Raw genomic sequence first — 23,315 nt, 5'->3', positions numbered from 1 at the left:
TCGTGATCAATTATAATTTTTTAATTTAATTTCTTATAAATAATCACGGGATCGATCGTGTAGAATCGACGAGTGGCCGATTCTATTTTTTAAAAGAAAAGAGGTGATGTATTAAACTTAGCCAGTCTGTTCATTGAAGTAACATTGCACATCCAAATTTGAATCCCGTCCGCCGCTACCCAGGCACCATCCTCGCTCGACCAGTTCACGCTGGTGACTGCTGTCGTACTCGTCGCAGCTGCAGCAGCAACCGCCTGCACTACCAACCGCTGCTTTGATTCCTCCATTTGCGTCTCCCACAGCTCACAAAACCTCTCTTCTCACACTATAAAATGATTCCTCTGTCACGCTTCTTATGCTACCTCACACCGCAAGACAACCACTGCTAACGCTAACAAAAAGGAAGAATAAACCACTTCCCTTTCCCTCCCCGAATTGAAGATCGAGACAAAAAACAGGAACCAGCTGGGAAGGCTTCCTTAGGTTTGTTTTTATTCGAGAAATTTTTTGCATCTTGTTTGTTCCGACTGGAAACTTTGTCGTCGTGGTTCTTTTTGTTATGATTCGTGGTAGTTCTGTCCCGAAGATATTTCTTTGCTAAGTTTTCCTGTTTATTTTGTTTGATTCTAGCTTGAAAAGGATTTTTCTGCTATCGAAGTGCAAACTCGGTCTGGCGATTCTTCTTACCTGTTCATGCCATATTCACCTATATTTTAATCCAGTAGTGCGCGTCATAAAAACCCTAAACGATTCCCACTTCTGTTTTTATTTTTCTGTCGCAGCTTGTTATTGTTGTCCAAAACAAAAAGTAGCTGTTTTTCCTTATCGTTTTCGCTAGTAATATTCTGATACAAAAGGTGGTGCCTTTGCCATCCCAACGCCTCCTCCTCAAATCCCAAGTCTTCGAGAACCACAACCCTACTCCAGTTACTACTTGGTGGCCACCAATGGCGGTGCACCAACTCCTTAGAGTCCCGATGCTTACCTGGAGTATGCACTGGTCGATCTACATCCACCCCGTCTGCCACTTTCTACTTCTTCCTCTAGTCCCGTTCACAATTAGAGGTCTTTGAGTAGTGGTGTCAGCTCTCTCTCTCTCTCTAACTTGTCTTCTTCTTTTATTACTTTCCCCATGAAGTTTTTGGCTGGGGTAAGAGTTTGGTTGGGATTTAAAGCGGTTGCAGATTGGCAGTAAAAGTTCGGCCTTAAAATCTCCTCCTTTTGTTCTCCAGCATAGTAGCAGTGATTGGTTCATCTAGAGCTGCTACCTGCTACTTTGCCTTTATTTTTTTAATGTAAAAAAAAAGCTTTTTAATGCTTGGGTGGGTGATTTTATGGTAGCGGGTTTTGTTCCACTTAGTAGCGCAAAGCTGTTCCAAAATCCTCTGTTTGTCTCGTGGGTCCCTCGTGCTATTGATTTCTTTTTTATCATGAAAGCTTTACTTTCCCTCGATTCTTTTAGCGGCCATCTCCTTCCGGGCTTTATGGCAGAGTTTCTGTGAGGAACATATAATTTTGAGGTGGAAAGTAAAGAATAAAGACGTTCACGTTCCTCTGGCTGCTTGTCTCTCAATTGAAAGTGATTTTGGGTTCTTCAAGCTTAAGAGGTTGTCCTACATGTTATTTCTTTGGTGCTTCTAATCCCATGCCATCACTTTAGGTTTCTCAGAATGGACGTTTGTCGATATACGCATTTTCTGTAGACCGATGCATATTTTTAGTTCGCACTCATCCTTTTTCCTCTTTGCTTCTTCTCAGACTAGCTTTTAGTCGGGGTTACTGATAGGTCTGTGTTTTAAAGCCATAATGGAGTCCAACTTTCGTATCAGATGTAAGGTTCACTTCGCACTGCATTCTTTTTTTATGTATTGGCTAACAACTTAATTTGTTTGTTTGCTTACAAAATATTCATGCTAGAACCTTTTGAGCTATTCATTTCACGGCTTCATTAGAATTTTAGAGGACAATATTCAACTAATGAGCCAACTTTCTATTAACTTGCATTAATTAAATTTTTTAATGGTTGTAATAAACAGTTGGCTTGTTAAATCAATCAACTAAAAATTTGTTCTTCGCCAATAGTTAGTTCTGTTTGCCTTCTGATCTATGTAATTATGAACGATAGAGAGTAAAATAGTTCTACTATTTGGATCAAAATCCTTTTTTAGTATCTTCCAGATTAGTTGAATTTACACAGTCATCATCACCTGATTAAACATTGAACTTGTGGTAAATCTTGTACGTAAATATTATTCTGTATATTTTTCATTTCCTTTGAATTCCTTAATTTGACCTTTTTTGCCCAAGTGATCTTGTTCTTGTTGTAGGGAACTGATCTTTGTTCTATGAAATTCTTCATCCTTTTTTTTTGAACAAGAGATTCCTCGTTATTGCTTTCTGTTTAATTTGTTGAGTTCTCTTTTTTTTGGGATTAAGCTGACACTAAACTACAGGTTAATCAAATGTGACTTTTGGTAACGTGACACTCTAGGTCTATTATGACAAGGTGATACTTCTAGTATAGTGTTGATATTTGTTGCTACATGCTTTGGTATTCATATTAAAGTGCAAGCATGTATCACTAGATGATACTTGTAGTACAGTCTTGATATTTATGACTACATGCCTTGCCATTCATACTAAAATGCAAACTTGTACGAGTTAAAACATTGGATATGCGTTTCCTCTTTCTTTTGATCTAGCTAGGCGTTGTAAATGAAAATTTTGTTTGGAAATTCTTGCAAGATTTTGGTATGTAGTCAATTTTTCAGATTTTTCCCTTCAACTTCATGCATAGCAAAGTTTTTTTTAATTCACAAACTAAGCAAACAAGGTAATTCTGTAAAATATATTAATTTCTTATGCTTTATCAATGCAGATAGGTTCTCTTAGATCCAGAGACTGAAATATACTATATCCAGAATCTGCAAGCTATCTAAGGATGCCACCAAGTGGAAAGAAAACCAAGATGTTTGTTATCTTCTTATTTGTCATGAATTTCTTTTTCCTTTTTATGCCCATCTCAGGTGCGACCTATACTGGTGAGATGGAGAAATTGTACACCTTGAGAGACTCACTTGCTCCAGGAAGAGGCTTACTACCAAGCTGGTTTACTGCAGGAACTCCTTGTGATTGGACAGGCATAACATGCGCTGGTTCAATGGTTGAGGCTATCGACTTATCTAATGTAGGCTTTGATGTCCATATCCCTCGCTGTATAGGGGAGTTTAGACATCTCAGATTACTCAACCTTAGCACCTGCAGCTTCACTGGCCAAATACCGGAAACATTGGGGGATCTGCAAATGCTGGAGTCACTGGACTTGAGTGTGAATAATCTCTCTGGAGCTCTTCCTTCACTTGCTAGCCTGAACAAGCTTACAGAACTTGTGCTTGACTCGAATTCTCTCACTGGAGATATAAGCACCATAGTTGGGCATCTTAAAGGTCTCAAAAAGCTTTCCGTCTCTGACAATTCGTTCACAGGTAGCATTCCCCCCAATATTGGGAACTTGCTCGATCTGGTGTCTCTAGACTTGAGCTTCAATTATTTCTCTGGACCATTACCTTCCAGCATGAAAAATCTCAGGAGCCTCTTGCATTTGGATGTCAGCCGAAATAGACTCTCTGGTTCCATCTTTCCCGGCATTGGGTTGCTTGGAGCAATCATAACACTTGACCTTTCTTCCAACAGTTTTACAGGGCCTCTGCCAAGCACCATTGGCAAATTGACAAACATTGAATCCCTTTGGCTGGGACAAAATAGCTTCACTGGGAACCTTCCAATAGAAATTGGCAGCATGAAGCAGCTCAAAGAGTTCTCTGTGCAAAGTTGCAAGTTCACGGGAGCTATTCCTGAGGAAATCTCTAACCTGAAGAACTTAACAGATTTAGACATTTCTGAGAACAATTTTGAAGGAGAAATGCCTCAAGCAATTGGAGAATTGGTGAACTTGAAATATTTCATTGCTGCTGATGCTGGGTTAAGTGGTCCTATACCTAAACAATTGGGCAACTGCAAGAATCTAAGGATCATAGATTTGTCATTTAATTCGTTTTCAGGTCCTCTGCCTAACAGTCTTGCTGGGCTGCAAGCTATCACTACGTTTATCTTGGAAGATAATCATCTGGAAGGTCCCATTCCCAACTGGATCTCAAATTGGAAGACGGTAAATTCCATAAGATTGGGTAAGAACCTATTTAATGGATCTTTGCCACCACTGAACCTGCCAAATTTGATTTCATTCTCTGCTGATGCGAATCAACTCTCTGGAATAATTCCCTCAGATATTTGTTCTGCCAACTCTCTATCCTCGCTTTCGTTATCAGAGAACAAACTAACTGGCACCATTATGAGAGCCTTCAAAGAATGCTCTAAGCTTACTGATCTGGTCCTTATGGGGAACACCTTGTATGGTGAAATACCAGAATACCTTGGTGAGCTTCCGCTTGTTACACTTGAATTGTCTCAGAATAACTTCTCTGGAATGGTTCCAGAGAAGCTGTGGAAATCCCCAACCATACTTGAAATATCCTTGAGCAATAATAGACTAACTGGCCAGATTCCTATGATCATTGGTGATATGTTGAATTTGGAGAGGTTACAACTTGATAACAATTTCTTTGAGGGTACCATTCCTACTTCAATTGGCAAACTCGGAAACCTCACCAATTTGTCTCTCCATGGAAACCAATTATCAGGGGAGATACCAGCAGAGCTTTTCAACTGTAGGAACCTGGTGGCATTAGATCTGAGTTCCAACAATCTGACAGGGAACATTCCTAGTGCCATATCACAGTTGAAGTTGCTTGACAATTTGGTCCTATCTAAGAACCAACTATCTGGGCATATTCCTGGTGACATTTGTGCTGGTTTTCAGATGGTTGCTTTTCCAGATTCAGAGTTCACTCAGCACTATGGGATGCTTGATCTTTCTTACAACAATCTAAATGGTGAAATTCCCGCTTCCATTAAGAACTGCGCTGTGCTAAGGGAGCTAAGGTTGCAAGGCAACGTGCTCACTGGCAGCATCCCTCCTGAGCTGGCCGACCTAGCAAATCTCACCTTCATTGATCTGTCTTTTAACTCTCTCAGAGGTCAGATTCTGCCTCGTCTTTCTCCTCTGCGGAGCCTACAAGGTCTTCTCCTGTCAGACAATCAATTTGATGGTACAATTCCAAGCGAGATGAGTTGGATGCTGCCCAGCTTAGTCAAGCTGAATTTGTCATCCAATCGCCTTACTGGTACAATTCCAAGATCTATTTTCGACATCGAGACCCTTACAGATGTTGATATCAGCCAGAATTTGCTTTCTGGACAAATTCCATTCGCCGCCAAGGATCTCAGTTCCCTCCTCATATTCAAGGCCAGCAACAACAACTTAAATGGAAGCTTATCTGAGTCAGTGTCAAACCTAAGCTCCCTGGCTGTCCTAGATCTCCACAACAACAATCTTATTGGAGGCTTGCCATCATCACTTTCCAGACTCGATTACTTGACTTATCTTGACGTCTCCAATAACAAGTTTTTTGGTGCCATCCCCTGTGATATCTGTAGCATTGTTGGACTTTCCTTTGCCAACTTCTCTGGCAACAGGTTATACAGGTACTCAGGTGATTGTGCTTCCGCAACTCCTTGCCTAGCACACCAATTTCTTTCTCCTCTCCTTGTTCCTTATCCATCGTCTCGAGCTCTGACCCAGGTTTCAGTGTGGTGCATTACTCTTGGTATTGTCATTGGATTGGTGGCATTTCTTATCTTCTTTCTTAGGTGGAGGGCCATGAGGAAGAAATGTCTGGCTTCTGTATCTCTTGACAAGACCAGTGCTGCAGCTCTCGAACTAGCCTCCAGCGATGAGCTTCTGGAAAAGAAGTTGAAGGAGCCATTGAGCATAAATCTAGCCACATTCCAACATGCTCTGCTGCGGCTAACTCTCAGTGACATTCTGAAAGCAACAGAAAACTTCAGCAAGGCTCGAATCATCGGAGATGGTGGCTTCGGTGCAGTATATAAAGCAGCTCTTCCCGGTGAATGCATGGTAGCAGTCAAGAGGCTTTATGGTGGAGGCCAGTTCCAGGGCGACCGTGAGTTCCTGGCTGAGATGGAGACCATTGGCAAGGTGAAGCACCAGAACCTTGTCCCACTGCTTGGATACTGTGTCTTCGGCGACGAGCGGTTTCTTATCTACGAGTACATGGAAAATGGAAGCTTGGAGGTGTGGCTCAGGAACCGAGCTGATGCAATGGACGCCCTCCAGTGGCCGGTGAGGCTCAAGATTTGCCTTGGCTCTGCCCGTGGCTTGGCATTCTTGCACCATGGCTTTGTTCCCCATATCATCCATCGGGACATGAAGTCGAGTAACATTCTCTTGGACAAGGACTTCGAGCCAAGGGTCTCTGACTTTGGACTTGCGCGCATAATTAGCGCGTGTGAAACTCATGTCAGCACTGACCTTGCTGGGACTTTCGGTTATATCCCGCCAGAGTATGGGCTGACCATGAAGGCTACTGTGAAGGGGGATGTCTACAGCTTTGGGGTAGTGATGTTGGAGCTGCTCACTGGGCGGCCACCTACGGGGCAAGAGGAGAGGGAAGGTGGTGGGAACTTGGTGGGATGGGTGAGGTGGATGGTGGGACTGGGGAAGGAAGCTGAAGTGCTTGATGCATGGTTGACTTCTTGCGGACATTGGAGGGAGCAGATGATGTCGGTGCTAAAGGTTGCTTTGCAGTGCACAGCCGATGAGCCGTGGAAGAGGCCCACCATGCTTGAGGTGGTGAGGATGCTCAAGGAGATCAAGATGGAGGAGGCTGGTGATGGAGATGTTGTCAGTTTAGATGCCTGAAGCTTGAAGAGAATTCCAAGTCTTATTCTACACCTAAATGATTAGATGTAACTTTGCAAATGGTGCGTGATTGGTAGATTTGGTTTATGGAATTGTCACTTAGCTATATTGATATGACCGGAAGGGCCAATGATCTTAAACACTTAACTTCGCGTTGTAGTTTCAAATCTTTCTGTCTACTAATCGGGTATGTTTATGTAATCAAGCTTGAAGAATCATGATTTCCAATTCATGGTTGCTTCTGTGTGAAAGTCAAAAAGGCGCGTGATTGGTAGATTTGGTTTATGGAATTGTCACTTAGCTATATTGATATGACCGGAAGGGCCAATGATCTTCAACACTTTAACTTCGCATTGTAGTTTCAAATCTTTGTGAAAATTCAAAAAGGCTTCTATCATTTAGTAAATATCAAAAGAACAGCTTTGTGAAAATTTATCATAAATCCTGTTTCTCATTTTTTTTATATGTTTGTTTCTTTATTATTTTCTTTGGAATAATAATATATAATAATAATTATTTCTTTATGAAATTATATTCTAATTTCTATACTAACCTTTGTATTTTAAATTATATAGTGTTTTGGATTTTTAAGGATCTGAATTTATACATATCTGGTAAAGATATTTTATGCCAAAATTACTTAATTACTTAATTGCCTAATATATTTTATTTCAACTAAAAAATATTGTTTATGTAGCTTTTACAATCACAAATTTAATGATAATTTTATATGTCTAAAATAATAAAATTTTAACACTTCAAAGTTTTTTTAATAAAAGATAAAAAACATTAGTAAATAATTGCAAACTAGTTGATAACATAAAATTCTTTGTTTCAACTCAAAAATAAACAATGTAGAATGTTTCAGTTCAAAAATAAATAATAGAAAATGTTGATCTTTAAAACTCATTATTGTTATTTTTAAAAAAGGGCATTTTAAATATGTAAAAAGTTTTTTTTAATTTTTAAAAAATACAAAAATAACTTTATGAAAATGTTTAAAACTAAGGGCAGTCAAAAAAAAAAAAAAAATTCCATCCACTTCTCTGGTAACATCCACTGCAAGGGCATATAATGATTTGATTCTTAGATTATATTTAAAAGTCCAAATAGAGGTAAAAATGGATTATGCTCGGCTCATTTTGTATGTGATAGGCCAAATATTACTCGTCATCTTCAACATGGCCTCTCACCTCCACTAGCATGAGTTTGATGTTGGATGCTTGGGCTGACTGCTACGTATATTTTCTGATTTATTCTAGTGGCCGATGGGAAACTTCCGTGGAGCCGGACCGATCACCTCAGAGATAGACAATGAGACTAACTGAGATTTATCATTTTTTTTTAGGGTAAGTTTGTGGCTCCAGGACATAAGAGAGTTGGTGTTCAAATATAATGATAGATTTATCATATTGGATATAGATTGAATCGTGAGGTTAATAGTCGTGGAATGTCTTCCCATTTGAGGGTATGTTCGGTATCTGATTTATCTATCTATATCTTGTTATAGGACGAATGATACTGGGCCACTTGGGATGAGCGAAATAATCTTTTATCACATTTGAGGATGATTTTATGCTCCTACGAAAGTAGCTGAGTTGATACTCAATGGTAAATTTACAACAATAGAGCAAGGTTCAAATCTCCACAAGTGCATACCTTTGAAAAATTAATTCCTCCCATGTAGGAGGCCGTTTCGTATCATGATTTACCTCTGTCTTAGGGTGGATAATGGAGCGGCGTATGGGCTGAACATTATGAATTTGTACTACAACTTTATGTGATGTAAAATAATAAAAGACACATGATAGCGATGAGGTGTACTTCGTTGAGGGGTTTTGCCGAGCCAAAGGAGGTGGAAGCGCTCCATAAAAGTTTCAAACATTGTCCGTACAACTGTAGAGTAAGAACTAAGGAACGGTGGTGAAGGGATGGAGGTTCCCATCTCACTCGACGCACCTTGATATCCTCCACCATTAAGCACCCCTGTTCTAAAGCTATACAAACAATTCTCAAAATCTTTCCGATCCTCAGAGTCCCAATCTGTGCTATAAAATTCTTGGTAGGAATACATTTTGTTGAGATTTTCATAGGACTTTTTTTTAACTTAATATTTTTTTAGTTAATGAATTAGAATGGATAAAATATCCATTTTTGTCACTGGCACCCTATCTTTGTGCTTCTATGGACTACCCATATAGCTTTCTTCAAAGCAATCAAGAGCAATGTAGTTCTATTTACTATATGTGAAGTCTGATGAGTGAAGTCTTGCTCGGCTTGCCCCTTCTCCGTCACTCACGATGGCTTCGTCAGAATTAGAGTCAGACGTTGAGTTTTTGCTTTGTCTTTTGTATGTGTTATTCTACATCCAACCAAGTCATATATAAGCATCTCTATGCTCTCCTCCTTCGAGTGACTTATAGTTATTGTCATTTAACACCTAGATACTTGAACTATATCAAGACTTAATGCTATTGTAATACTATAGACACATGAAGCGTTAGACGCCATGAATCATAGTGGCAAAGACAGGGTAGATCGATGCTTTGTCAGTGCAATCGGGCCTAGCTTGGTCTTGATAGATCAATTATTGTATTTTGATATTTGAACAATATATTTGTAAAATCATATGGTGGAAACTATGATTGTGATGAGTTTAAGTTGGGATGATAGATAAAGTAGGTTAAGTTTGACTAAATATGTAACATTGAATGAAGTCCAAATGGATCAAAGGTCGATTGAATATTTGTCATCGAGAGAAGTCCAATAATCATTGGTTTTGATTGAAGTTCAACAAGTATTGGAAAATAGAGAAATCTAATATGTAGTTGGCAAATGGGAAGTTCAATAGGGAGTTGATAGATGGAAAGCCCAACAAACTGTTGATAAATAGAAAGTTAGGAGTTGATAAAAGGAATGTCTAACAGGTGTTAGTAGACAGTAGTGGAAGTCTAAGTAAGTCAAGATAGAAGTTCACTAGATACATGACATTGGATGAAGTTTAGATGGGTCAAAGTCAACTAGACATTTGACATCGAGGGAATTCTAATAGGCATTGGTATTGGTTGAAGTCTATAAGTATTCGAAAAATGGAAAAATCCAATATGTAGTTGACAAGTGAGAAGTCCAATAGGTAATTCACATATGGAGAGTTCAATAAAGAATTGACAGAAAGTTGGCAAGAGAAAAGTCCAATATGTGTTTGTAGTGAAAGTCTAGATAAGTCATAATAGATTAGATGTTTGGCAGCGAAATTCAAACAAGCCAAGGTGAGCTAGATGCTAGACAAATGATGAAAGTTTAAATAAGTCAAGGAGAATTAAATGCTTAGTAGGTGATAAAGTCTGGTAGGTCAATGTTAACTAGATGTCAATTAAGGATGACATCTCAAAGGATGGCCTCTAATAATTTGGAATCTTGACGAGTCAAAATTGACCTAAGGCTAGGTTGTTGGAAGTCTTAATAAGTCAAGATCAACTGAGATCAAGAAAGGATGAATCTAGTAGGTTGAGAACGATTCTATATTCGAAAATAGATGAAATCCCATAGACATGTTTCTAGTCATTAGAAGTCATGGTATGATGACACACTATTTTTAGACTTTGGTTTGTATCCCAAATCTTTCTTATCCTTGGTTAGTTCTTGCTTACCTAACCCCTAGATTTTGTTTCTTTGATCCACTAACCTCATTTGCCACTTTTCCTAGGGCTTTTCTAATGTATCAAGTCTTGGCCTTAAAGCTTCGGTTTCCTTTTCTAAGGCCTTAATTTTGTAGAATTGAAAAAGCGCTAGAAGGGAAGAGAGGGTGAATAACGCTCATCTCATTTTCATACTTGATTCATCATGTTCTTTCTATCATATTAGTAATAGTGGAATAAGGACATAGAGGATCAATACTTGATTTCTAATCCTTCAGGGCTTGTTTGGTTCAGAGTTATTGTTGATAACTTTAGTTATCTATTTAAGTTTATCAATGATTACCTTGTTTGATTTAAGTTATGATCGATTCTCAAGTAATACAACATCATCGTTGTATCAGTAAAACGTCAGCAAATGAGGAAATGCGATTACCTCGGCAACCTAAGATTTTCTGCGATTCCGAAGGTTAACAAAATTTTGTTCATGATTACTCTTCGATTTTAAAACTAAATTAATTGAAATGTACAGTGATACTGAGTTAATTAATTCAATAAATTTTAATTTAAATACTTATAAATTATAAAAAGATAATTTAAAAATTATTTTATTAATATATATAAAATAAAAATTATTATTTTAAATTTTAAAATATAATTTAAAATTATTAATATATAAAATTTAATTTAATATATATAATTTATTTTAAATTTTTTTTAAAAATAAATAAATTATATATATTTTTATATATTATCAATTTATTATCATTATTAATATTATTAGTTTATTTTAATTTATTTTTAAAATAAATTGAATCAAGAGTAATATAGTAAATGTTAAACTAGTTATGTTTTATTCTCTTCAAATAAATTAGTTGAATCAAATAATATTAGATTATATTTTATACCCCATAACCTTAGTTATGTGATTACCTGATAATTATACAATCAAAGTTATATAGGATAATTTGAACCATACACACTCTCAAAATTAATACTCTGAGACCTATGTACACGACACATCTGTCCACTATAATAAATAATATCAAACAAACTTTTTTAGAATTTTTCCGGAGGCGGAGAAACCTCTTACAAATTTGATAGCACAAGCACAAGTATAAAGAAATAAAGCACATATAATAAATAATTACAAACAAACTTGTCGATAGTTGGTTTAGAAATCTCGAGTATCTCACACTCCTCTGGGTGCTTCCTCGATCGTACGAGCCGAACTTCGAGAGTTTTCACGAGCACAGAGTTAAAGAGTAGAATGTAGATTGATGATTCTGAGCTTTGATTTTGAGATTCTTTTATAAAGTTTTTTCGGTCGACCTTAAATCCTTGTTCGATCGATCGACCTTAGTCGAACTTGATTTGCACGATTGAGTTCTTCGTGATCTAGATTGAGCCACACCATCTCGTCATTATCATATTTATCGGTTGACTGAAATCTTTTTGATTGATTGAACTAGATCAGTCACTTGAATCCGACTCAGACTTGAGTTTGGTTGCCCTAGGTTATCCAATCGACTAAACCAGATGTTTGATCGATCAAATCGGATGTCCGGTCTACCAAATTGGTTTAGGGGTGAACCTCTTCAGTCTCGATACTCCTCATTTTGCAATCCGCCTGTCTCATTCAACCTTCTTTGAACACTTATGGAACTCAAGCCATTGAGCTTTCAATTTGGCCATGACAAGTTATTGCTCTGTAGCTACTTAAGATCACTTCAATGCTTCTTATCATGTAGTCCATCGGATGTTTCGTACTATCTTTTTTTAAAATCTCTATCAATTTCCAAACCATTAAGCATCCTAAGTCATCATCCTCATTACTTTACCTTGTTGAGCGTAAGCTCTTCAAATTCTATATGTTTCTTCAAATCTTTACATAACTCAGACACACTTATCAAGTATAAAATAAAGCCTCACCAAACCTTTCACTTAGAGATTAAAATCTAAGATTACACTGGACCACTCGGAACACAACTACACTAACACTCAATTATCAAATTTAAGTGCTTATTTTCTTGTGTAGTTGCTACATGGATTTATACCTTTCAGCAAAAGGTGGAATCCACAATCCCAGCGGTTCCACATGGTCGATCCCACGATTATCTGTGAGGAAGTAAATTGAAAGGTTACAGTTGACCACTATAAAAAAGGACATTACCTCAACTTCGTGGAAATTCGACTTTTACCTCAGTTTCATATTAAAACTGCTACATGATCCTAGGAAGAACATGAGTGTGTAGTAGTTTGTTTGTCAAGTTTGAGCAATTTTTGCTACAGTAGTTATTTTTTCTAAAGCTACTATACGACCTTAAGCCCATCAAAATGGACAAGGGATGACACAGACAATACATGATGTACTTTCTTATGAAAATGAATTATGTTTTCTTAACTCCACAAAAGAGGCACACCTCACACTTGATTAAAAAATAAATAATGCACATACATAGAAAATAAAGAGAGACGATTGAAGAAGCAAGGGGAGAGATTTGTCGACAACTTGGAAAGAAATCAAGCTTACAATAAAGAGAGAGATAAAATAGTAGAATGCCATTTGGGAGGAGGGGTAATTAAATAGCGATTTTTGGTGGAAGTTATATTACTTTCATTGTAAGACATTTCAAATCGATTTAACTTTTGATGTATTTATCTAGGAAATTGACTTGTGGTTACACATCTTGCACTTACTATATATATAGAAGGACAATTAGGAAAGATATTTAAGGATGAGACATCTTTTGATATTTTTATAGCGTTAGATGTCTTTTTTATGCTAATAAAAATAAAGAGCACTCTTTGATTTTTTCTTTTTTTATTTCAATTTAATTTTTTATTTAATATAAAATTTTACAACCTTCCTAACCCAAAAGTTGTGATAGCTACAAATTCAAAGAGATGATTTTGTTCTTATTGGGAGGCAATGTAGAAAAACAGATAAATTATGGAAACAAATTGAATTTTCTTTTTTTAACAATTTTGAACACTTTCCAAACACAAAAGGTTCCAATAATTTAAAAAAATATGGAAGGCATTCAAATCCTTCTAATTAGTAGGCAATAATTTACTTACGAAAACAGTTGTTTTCTTTTTTATTTTCATGAAGATTTATAATAATTTTCCCTTATTTTTCTGGAAAACAAAAATCGGAAAGAAGATTTTGGAAAACGAAACGGAAAGAGAATGCACACGCAACGGATGCGCTAAACTCGACCGGGTTCTTGCTCCGATTTTTTTAACCGTGATTGTGTTCTCGTTGAAGCGCGACGACCATATAAGACACCCCCCGAAGTCGCTTCCTTTCGCCATCGATCGCCTCCATACATCTCAATCGTCTACGAAAATCCTATCCCTTTAATCGCTGGAGCAGCTTTCCGATTTCCATTGATCGGCTGCAAATCTTTGATCGGCAGTTGGTGCGATTTCTCTGTTACTAGGATCCTGTTCATTTGGGGATTTCTTGTGTTTTCTTTCCCCAAACGCTCGTTTCTTGATCTGATTCCTGTTGCCCCTTTTGGTTTTTCGTTTCTTTTTTTTTCTCTTTCTTCTTCTTGAGATTTCGGATTCACATGGTTTGATCAAGTTACAGTATTTGGATATTATTTCTTTGTTTGAAGCTCAATTTTCCTTTTCCCCTATCTTCTATAGGAATTCAATATTTGTTTTTTTACTGTTATTTCAATGGAAAGTTTTTGAATAATCTCTCTGCGTTTCTTTTTGAATGGTTTGGTTTTAGATGATGTATTGATCATGGACATTCCTTCCTACTTATGTTGGGAAGCATATTATCTTTTATACCATAAGCAATCTTGAATCATCAAGTCGGGGCACGAGGAGGTACCAAAGATGGTCCGGAATATAGACCTTAATTTTCCGCCCGTGGAGAGTATCGAATATTCGGAACCGGAAAACATTTATCGTGCTTGTCAACAAGCGTCTTACGTGCCACCAAGTTCTGCTACTAATATAGAGCTGACAGAGAATGAAGTTGTTATCCTTTCTTCTTCAGGAAGCTTACCCATGGTAATTCCTAGTTCAGTTGCTGTTGAGCTGCTTGGTTATTATTGTTTATGGAGGAGTCCTATGTTCCATGAAATGCGGCAGTTTTTCTCTTATTTTATTTTATAATCTTTTCAATTTTGTCAGAGTTATTGATATTATTTATTGAATGGTTTGGTAAGAATGGTACATAGCATTGCTAACTTATTAGTTAAAACATCTATATTTGAGCATGGTTTTCACTAGGATGAATAACACTTTTTTGTTTGGATTGAACATTTTTAAGGAGATCTTGATTCTTGATCTCTTAGCATTAGGCTAAAATGTTAAGTAAGCTTAAATATAAGAATGTAGATTCAATAATACTGAAAGAAAACAAAATAATTAGTTTAAGATAGACTGCTATGGAACTCATGGAATAGTTATACTGATTGTTTGGTAGGAGATGGATTGATTTATATGTTATTACACTTTATGCATATTTTTCTTTTCAAATGTATTATATATCATGTTTACCATAACACAATTTGATATTTCCTATTTCTCCTTCTAAATCCATAAATCTCTCGTAAATACCATTAGCATCTATTAAACTCGGGTAAATGATGTTGGTTAAGATATATTCCAAATATGCCAATATAGTAATATCAACAATAATTTCTGTATGTTTAATTAAGATTATATAGCTTATATTTCAATCAGCAATTTATTTATCCTTCCTTTTGATTTATTTCCTTCAACTGTCAACTAATTTTTCCTTAGTCACCCCAAAATAATAAACAATTATAATAAGTTGGAGACAAATTTTGGTTTTAAAATATCAAATTAAAAGAAACTATATATTGTTTTTTAAGGTAAAGGCAATCATTGTTAAATATGGCAATTATGCTACTAGTATAAGAGGCTAAAATTTTCATGGCATATATGCAAAATTTTAAATTTCACAACAATATATTTGCTAAATTGCATTTGAATGGGCGCATATGCACACCATTTGTTGTGCTTTGGGAGCTAATCATGCCTGAAGTAGAACCAATTAGAGCATTAGATGGCATGCACATTTTCCAATATGACCATAGACTCAACACTTTAACAACTTGAATTAGTAGTGGAAAGAAAAGATTTGTTGATTCAAATAATTAGAAGACATTGAAATGAACTGTGTAGTTTTATGATCTAATACAATAATCAAATTTTCTCTTCATTATTGATTTTTGTTTTTCTAGTATTCTTTTGGCTTATTCTTTGGCCCTATTATCTGTTTACTTCTGAATACATCCCTATTTTTTTAGGGGAGGAACATTACCAAAAGGAACCAGTCTGTTATGATGAACTTGAATCAAGATATTGATTTAAATCTGAGAAGGTCAGGTCAGTATATGCCATTGTTATTTTAGTTTGAAGAATGAGCTCTAAGTCTTTTTATTCAAAATAAATAAATTAGTACACACTACATAGGCTAGGAGACCTTCTAGGGGTCTCTCAATTAAGGTGAACTACACTCCACCTGATGGGCTGTAAGGACTGAAGTAAATGTCATTGTTGTCTTACATGAAAAACTTTAAAACCATAGTGTTACTAGGAAACTAGTTTGCTTTGAGAATCATGTACTATGCATTATTTATATTATTTAATAGTTCTTCATATCATGGTCCCCCCCCCCCCCCCCCCCCCCTTTCGTCTAAAGTATTCTAAAATGCTTGACATTGGGTCTTCAACTGGTGCAACTCTAGTATATCATTACTGACTTTTTGCTGCTAGATAAAGTTGTAAATTAACATTTGCGAAAAGGTATTTGTTGTAGGCCCCTTTGGGGATCCGAAAATTAGTGGCTGGACACGTATTCAAAGCCCTAATGGGCCTAAGCCAATCCCATCCCTATTCCAATTAAATATTAAATGGCGGATTTTGGGCCTTCTTCTAGATCCCTCGGCTTCGCCAGCCACGACCACATTTCCTACCTCCACCTCCTCGCCGAATCCAAAGCCTCTCCCCTTCCTCCGATCGATCTCCGATCGCCTCCCAATCTCTCGCTCTCCGATCGCCTCCGCCGTATCCGATGGGTAGCAACGCACGAAACAAGCCGATCCGAGGCTTCCGGGCAAGCCCCGCCGCTCATTGAAGAACCCGCCGGACTCCGCCGCCTCGGCCTCCGATCCCGCCATCTACGACACCGCTTCCTCCTTACCTCCCAATCTCGCCTCTTCCTCGTCCGGACACCTCCGACCCCGACCCCGGCTTCGGCATCCCGAACCCCTCGCACGTCCCCGGCCCCTACGACTATGCCTGGGAGCACTACGCATAGACTCAACACTTTAACAACTTGAATTAGTAGTGGAAAGAAAAAGATTTGTTGATTCAAATAATTAGAAGACATTGAAATGAACTGTGTAGTTTTATGATCTAATACAATAATCAAATTTTCTCTTCATTATTGATTTTTGTTTTTCTAGTATTCTTTTGGCTTATTCTTTGGCCCTATTATCTGTTTACTTCTGAATACATCCCTATTTTTTTAGGGGAGGAACATTACCAAAAGGAACCAGTCTGTTATGATGAACTTGAATCAAGATATCGATTTAAATCTGAGAAGGTCAGGTCAGTATATGCCATTGTTATTTTAGTTTGAAGAATGAGCTCTAAGTCTTTTTATTCAAAATAAATAAATTAGTACACACTACATAGGCTAGGAGACCTTCTAGGGGTCTCTCAATTAAGGTGAACTACACTCCACCTGATGGGCTGTAAGGACTGAAGTAAATGTCATTGTTGTCTTACATGAAAAACTTTAAAACCATAGTGTTACTAGGAAACTAGTTTGCTTTGAGAATCATGTACTATGCATTATTTATATTATATAATAGTTCTTCATATCATGGTCCCCCCCCCCCCCCCCCCCCCCCCCCCCCCCCCCCCCCCCCCCCCCCCCTTCGTCTAAAGTATTCTAAAATGCTTGACATTGGGTCTTCAACTGGTGCAACTCTAGTATATCATTACTGACTTTTTGCTGCTAGATAAAGTTGTAAATTAACATTTGCGAAAAGGTATTTGTTGGAAAGACAATATATATAGATACATATTGCGTATATAGGGAAATGCTGATGATACAAGTTTAAAACAATAAGTACAAATTTTCATGCATATTGTTTTCTTTGTAAATAAATATTAATTTTTAAGTGGGTTTATTAGTGATAGAAATATGTGAATATTAGTATGGACTATGAAATCAAGGACTTGATTCTATTTTAATAATGCATTAATTTCAAATTCATGTGTAGAAGACACCATACACATTATTTACAGATCTATTTTTAACTTTCTAATCTATAAACATCTGAATCCATTTTGAGGTGGAAATGTAGGAGTGACCCTACATTTTGTTAATCTTAAAATGAAGCTGGATATGGATAACTATACAATTCCTTATGCTTTGTTTTGTAGATTAAAATGATTGAAAACTATACATTCTAGAAGCATTTTAGAATTTGAAGCTGTCGACAATCATATCTGACTTCATCTAGCTGCAGTTGGTTTGTGCGCATGAATAAGAGCAATATGATTCTAGAAAATTGATAGCTAATGGTCAGAAACCAATGGGAGATAATTTTTTAGTATTTCATATAAAACCATACAGTCCATACCAAAATTTCCTCCTTTGGTCTAGCTTGAAGTTTTATAAGGTTTTGTTTTCAACATGACTTATTTCATTGTTGAATCCACTATTTATTACATTTTTATAATGTTCTTGGATTTGTATTTTACTATTGGGTAGATTGGAATGATCTAATTAAATGATTAAACTAGTTCACTTATGACATTGAGAAGATAAAAGGTTTAAACTATTTTTGACCATTGTGAAAATTGCATTAGATTGGATTAAAAGAAGACAAAAAAACTCAACTAAGGATCTATGTTCTCTAGATATTTTTAACAAAAGGTTTACCTTCATATCAAAAACAAAAATGAACAATATTGCTTGCTTGTTCTGTGGTTTTAAAATAGTTATGCGAGCTTACATGTAAATAAAATGCTGAGGTGCTAAAGCTTTTATAGTTTGCTTTAAACCTTTTCTCTATCCTGTGCTTCCACTATGATTATCATTCCTCATTTAGTTTATGATGAATTGTGTCATCTACCTTGGAGGGGAGTTATGAGAATTACTTTAGTGGACCATAATGTCACTGTTTATTATGAAGTGAAGTTATAACAACTTAAATGGTTCAATCATTTCAACTTACTCAACAAAATCAGGCCTTACAAAAATGATGGGGGGAAACAATTTTGATTACATTTCCAATGGTACAAACATCTCATCTTGCTCAACAACATTAGGCTCTATTGAAATGATGGAAAAATAACCAAGATAAAGTAACTATTATCTTAATGGATCTCTATAGGGGAAGGAGCATGATATGCAAGGTTTTGGTGATGTGTAAGGAGTTGTCACCATGAAAGCAGGTTCCAATGTGGAAGTCGAGATCATGTTGCTTAGTTTTAGTTGATTTCATATCATAATTAATATAAGTTTCCAGTAAGAAGAAATCAACATGCAGTAATCAATTTGCTAGTGAATTCTGTTTGATATCCATTAATTTAATGTTGTGACTGGTCTCTATAAAGTGTTTAAATTACATTTGGTTTCTTATCAAGTCTAGTAATCTATATATATATAAACTTTATCATGAAAATTTCTATTGGTCTTCTATTAACTTTCGCCCATTTTTCTGTCACCGCAGAGGAACACGTGAGAAGTTCATCTTGTATCGCTTGCAAGAGGCCATTTAGAAGTTCAACTAGTGGGACAACTGCCAATTATTATCCTTATCATGATTTGGAAGATGGGCATGATGCAAGGGTAATTATTTTATTTAATATTTGGTTTTATTTCATTGAGAAAAACATTTTTATGCTTCTTGATCTACTATGCTACAATATAAGCATTGATTCTTTCTATTTTGTTCTCTTCTTTTTGAGTTTTTTCTGCATAACATTCCAGTTGTTTGCTTACCTCCTGCAGCATTATTGAATAACATCAGGTAAACTGTGAGGTTGTTTTAAATAAGATTAGTAATTACTATCTTCAAGTTTTCTGATCTAATTTGCTACCAATTGATGCATTATATGATTATAGAATGCAGTCATTTTGTCTAGAATCCTCCAGTTAGTTCTTCCATTTAAGGACTTAAGCTAAATGCACATTTCAAATGAGCCAAAACCCAAAAGTCAGATGATGAGATGTTTTAATTATGATTTTTGTGATATATTTTTTTGTTCCTTTTGTTGTATGTTATTGAAAATGTGAAACTAAAATATAAAACTTGAGATGTTCTAATAGTGATGGTCCTTTCGGTATTATAATTCTTCTTTGGATCAAGCATTGGTTGAGAGACAAGAAATTGACTAGACGAAAGAACTGAGTTACAGAAATTTCACCTGTTACATCAAGTGGTAATCTTAACTGACTTAATATTTGTATGTGGAAGTCAACTATAGTTCCGTCAATAAGTTGAATTTTTTTTTCAATGCATTGTTAATGACATACAACAATTCGTTGTATTCATAGAGCTAGATTCTGACAAAGCACTAGTGGAATTTTTTACCAGAGACCATTGCTGGAGAATTTTGGATGCTTAACTATAATTATTAGTAATGTGTTCTTACACAGAATTTATGGAGCGATAAGGACCATTTAGTTTTCCACAACTAGTTAGGATTAATACAACTTGTTTTTAAAGTCTCCTATGATTCATGATACATTCTATTTACAATTCAAAATCACATTGAAATGATTCGTGATACAAATGTTGATTTGATAACCTTGTTAGCATTGTACTAGTCATTTCAAACTTCCACATAGCGAATATAGTCCTAACTGATGAAAGACATTGAACCAGCAGATGTTGATAATAATATTATCCCTTAGTAGGTTTGAATATTTTGACCTCTTAGTATACTGAAACTCCTTTTCCTATTTTGTTGCATTTCATGCACATTATTGATTGAATCCACCACAACCACTTGCCTTGTTTATTTACCTAAGAATCCTTCAATCTTTAAAAATTAGTCAGGTGGACCTATTACATTTTATTTTCAAGATAGTTTACAAACAACATACATAAGATGTTTTTGGTATCCTTAAGGTTTACTTTAGAGGATAGATGTTGCAATGAGTAGCAACAAATGGAAAATTGGGTTTGTGAATGTTTTCTTCCCCTTATTTTGGTGGAAAAAGATGAGATGAAAAATGACAAGTTCCATAGACAACTCCTAAAATGAATAGAAGAATATTTCAAGACATTTTCCATCCTAGAAAAATTAAATTAGATCCTTTGTCATTCCTCCTGTGTTTTCCATTTTTTTTTATAATTTAAACCTTGATTCTGCCTTGAAAATTTCAGAGTAAGAAACTGGTGACGCCGGAGCCACAACTTGTGAAAGTAATTGTGAAGCCGCACACCTGTTCAATCTGCATGGAGGAATTGGTAGAGGCAGCATCGACTATTTGTGGCCATATTTTCTGTGTGACCTGCACAAAGTCCTTCATAAGGATACAAAAGAAATGTCCAACTTGCAGGAGGAAGCTTAACATGAGAAATTTCCACCGCGTTTACCTTCCTAATTAAAATAAACTTCAAATGCTGTTCATTTTGTGTTGCTTTTCAATCTTCTTTTCCTTCTATTTTATCCCCGTTTTGCTTCTGTAGTGGGGCTCTTGTTCTAGATATTCTAGAATATAGGTTATAGAAAAAAGAATAATTTTCTTGGGTTGCAATGATATGATGATAGAAAAGAAGATTAAATGCTGGATGTACTCTTTACATTGTAGCTCAATGTCTGTTATTTTTAAGTTATATCATTTGTTTCTTTTTTAAATGCTGGATCTATGAGAGGATTTGATTCAATATTGTTAAGCATGGAGGCGACTTGATTGAAACTGGTTCCTAGCAGGTTTTGCTCAAAGAAGATAGAAAGTGTGAAAGTGGCATGTGTACTTGCAGGGTTGGGTGATAGTTAATCTTATATAGGATGGCTCACAAGTCTAACCTCAACTGTTGATTTAATTTGATGCTTGATGCATCAGTAACCCATAAAATGATTGGACTGAGTATGTGTCATTCTTGGTTTTCATTTATTCTTAGAGGATGTTTTATACTTTCTATTTATCCAAAGGGAGTCTTTTATTGAAGGGAAATGCCCTATATGCTCTGTCAATTAGCGCTTAAGTTAGTACCTATAGAACAGCCGCTAAATTTGGTCTAAATTCTGAACCATCTGTGATTCGACTATGAAAAACACTTGCTTGTCCTTTACGACCCAAATAATACTTCAAACAATATCCTGTTAACCAAAGAAAAAAAAGTTCGAAGGTTGACACCCATCTCATCGGCTAAATGTGGACCATCTTCTCACCTTTCTTCAGTATTTGAAATTGTTGTTATTTTGTCTAGTCAGTCAATAACAAGATATGAAAAACCATTTATGCGTTTGATTTTGTTTTATTTGTTTGCTAGATGAACGTGGAAGATGTTATAATGGGAATTGTCATCTTGGAATGTTCCTTTCATAGATGATCATATTATACAATCCATTTGGACGAATAATGTGTTATCTCTTACATTTATTGAAAGTTCGAAGGTTTTGATTAAAATTACTAGATGATATCCCAAATTGGTCTAATTCCAAAATGTAGCTCGGTGTTAAATTCCTTGGGGACTAAGGAGTATGTTTAAGTCCTTATGGTTGGTGACCTTAAATTTATTTATTTATTTTTATTGTGCTCCTTAGAACCTTGTAGCCCCATTGTTTTTTCTTTTCAAAGTTTGTGTTGTAAGGTTATCTAACAATTTTGTTCAAAACTAGTAGATGATCCTATACTAGTTCAATTTTAATATATATATAGCCTTGGTTTGTTATCCTTGAAAGCTTCAAGAGGCCTATTGTGTTTTTTTTATTTAGTCATGGAAGGCATTTAATAATTTTGTCCAAAATATCTAAAGAAACCTAAATTGCCCTACTTTCGAAATTTAGCGTTATTTTATGTTCTTTGGAGCTTTTGAAGTCTTTCTATGTTTTTATTTTTAATGTTTGGGGTCTTAGAAGTTCATTTGTGATTAAATTTCAAAATAAAGTCGTGTATTTTTCTTTTTTGTAAAAGGTGGAATCATTGGTCACGACGCAGGAGGGTCTTGCCTAGTTTCGTCAGGATTCAAACTCTTGCTTTCTTCTGCAACTCTACTGCGTCATAACCAACTCAGCTATGTCCCGGGAGCATGTATTATGTTTCTTAATCCATTAGAATGGACACATTTAGCAAGTATGATTCAATGCCCTTGCTAAAAAATGACACAATCTTTATTCAAAGAGGCAAAAGAAGTGTTGCAAATTGGGAATTTACAAGCCATTGAGATCTTGCGTAATATTTGAAATAGTTGTCTCCCTACTTTTGATTTATTTGCCGTCGCTGTCTTTATTAGATAGGTGAAAAAGTCATGCCAACTGGTCCAGACACAACATCAGAGAATCCTTGCCGTCCTTTTATTAGCCCGTTTGTAAGACATTATTACACCCATTTCTTCCATCTGAACCAGGAGAGGTATACCGGAAGCGTCGCTCGCTCTGGCCTCCTCTTGCTATACCTAATTCTTAGAGCTTCTCTCTTCCATTTTGGCCCGTCGCCCGTTGCCTGGTGCCCTAAACCAAGATCCAGGAACCGTAGACAAATTGAAATTGTACGGATATCGATCTTTCATTCTGAGTTTTAATTTAAAGGTAGGTAGCTTTTTTTCTTTCTTTCTTGTTGCTGATTATTGATTAGATTTTCGCATTTCAAT

General features: G+C 36.0%; 2 protein-coding genes across 5 annotated transcripts; both read left to right on the top strand.

Annotated features, from left to right (window-relative positions):
* The first annotated feature begins 393 nt into the window (after positions 1–393).
* On the top strand, positions 394–7,096 carry LOC141820199 (leucine-rich repeat receptor protein kinase MSP1). Of its 3 annotated transcripts, none has more exons than XM_074707481.1 (3): positions 397–483; positions 1,759–1,831; positions 2,879–7,096. In XM_074707481.1, exon 3 carries the CDS (start codon positions 2,942–2,944, stop codon positions 6,839–6,841), a length of 3,900 nt encoding a protein of 1,299 aa, XP_074563582.1. In that variant the 5' UTR covers positions 397–483; positions 1,759–1,831; positions 2,879–2,941; the 3' UTR covers positions 6,842–7,096. The 3 variants fall into 3 exon arrangements, with proteins under 3 accessions (XP_074563583.1, XP_074563582.1, XP_074563581.1); XM_074707480.1 differs by lacking the exon at positions 397–483 and adding an exon at positions 1,532–1,607; XM_074707482.1 differs by lacking the exon at positions 1,759–1,831 and having other exon boundaries at positions 394–483.
* Positions 7,097–13,785: 6,689 nt separating this feature from the next.
* On the top strand, positions 13,786–21,331 carry LOC141820223 (uncharacterized). Of its 2 annotated transcripts, XM_074707509.1 has the most exons (5): positions 13,786–13,901; positions 14,222–14,508; positions 15,777–15,855; positions 19,221–19,339; positions 20,883–21,331. In XM_074707509.1, the coding sequence occupies exons 2-5, from the start codon at positions 14,332–14,334 to the stop codon at positions 21,105–21,107; spliced, it is 600 nt and encodes a 199-aa protein (XP_074563610.1). In that variant the 5' UTR covers positions 13,786–13,901; positions 14,222–14,331; the 3' UTR covers positions 21,108–21,331. The 2 variants fall into 2 exon arrangements, with proteins under 2 accessions (XP_074563610.1, XP_074563611.1); XM_074707510.1 differs by having other exon boundaries at positions 13,787–14,508.
* Positions 21,332–23,315: the final 1,984 nt, after the last annotated feature.

The sequence above is a fragment of the Curcuma longa genome, unplaced genomic scaffold (genome assembly GCF_044706935.1).
Source record: "Curcuma longa cultivar G26 ecotype Majalengka, Jawa Barat unplaced genomic scaffold, ITB_CL_G26_1.1 utg2798_np1212_758248_RagTag, whole genome shotgun sequence".
Classification (NCBI taxonomy): domain Eukaryota; kingdom Viridiplantae; phylum Streptophyta; class Magnoliopsida; order Zingiberales; family Zingiberaceae; genus Curcuma; species Curcuma longa.
The sequence above is the reverse complement of the archived record's forward strand: the minus strand, read 5'-3'. Positions and strand labels throughout refer to the sequence as shown.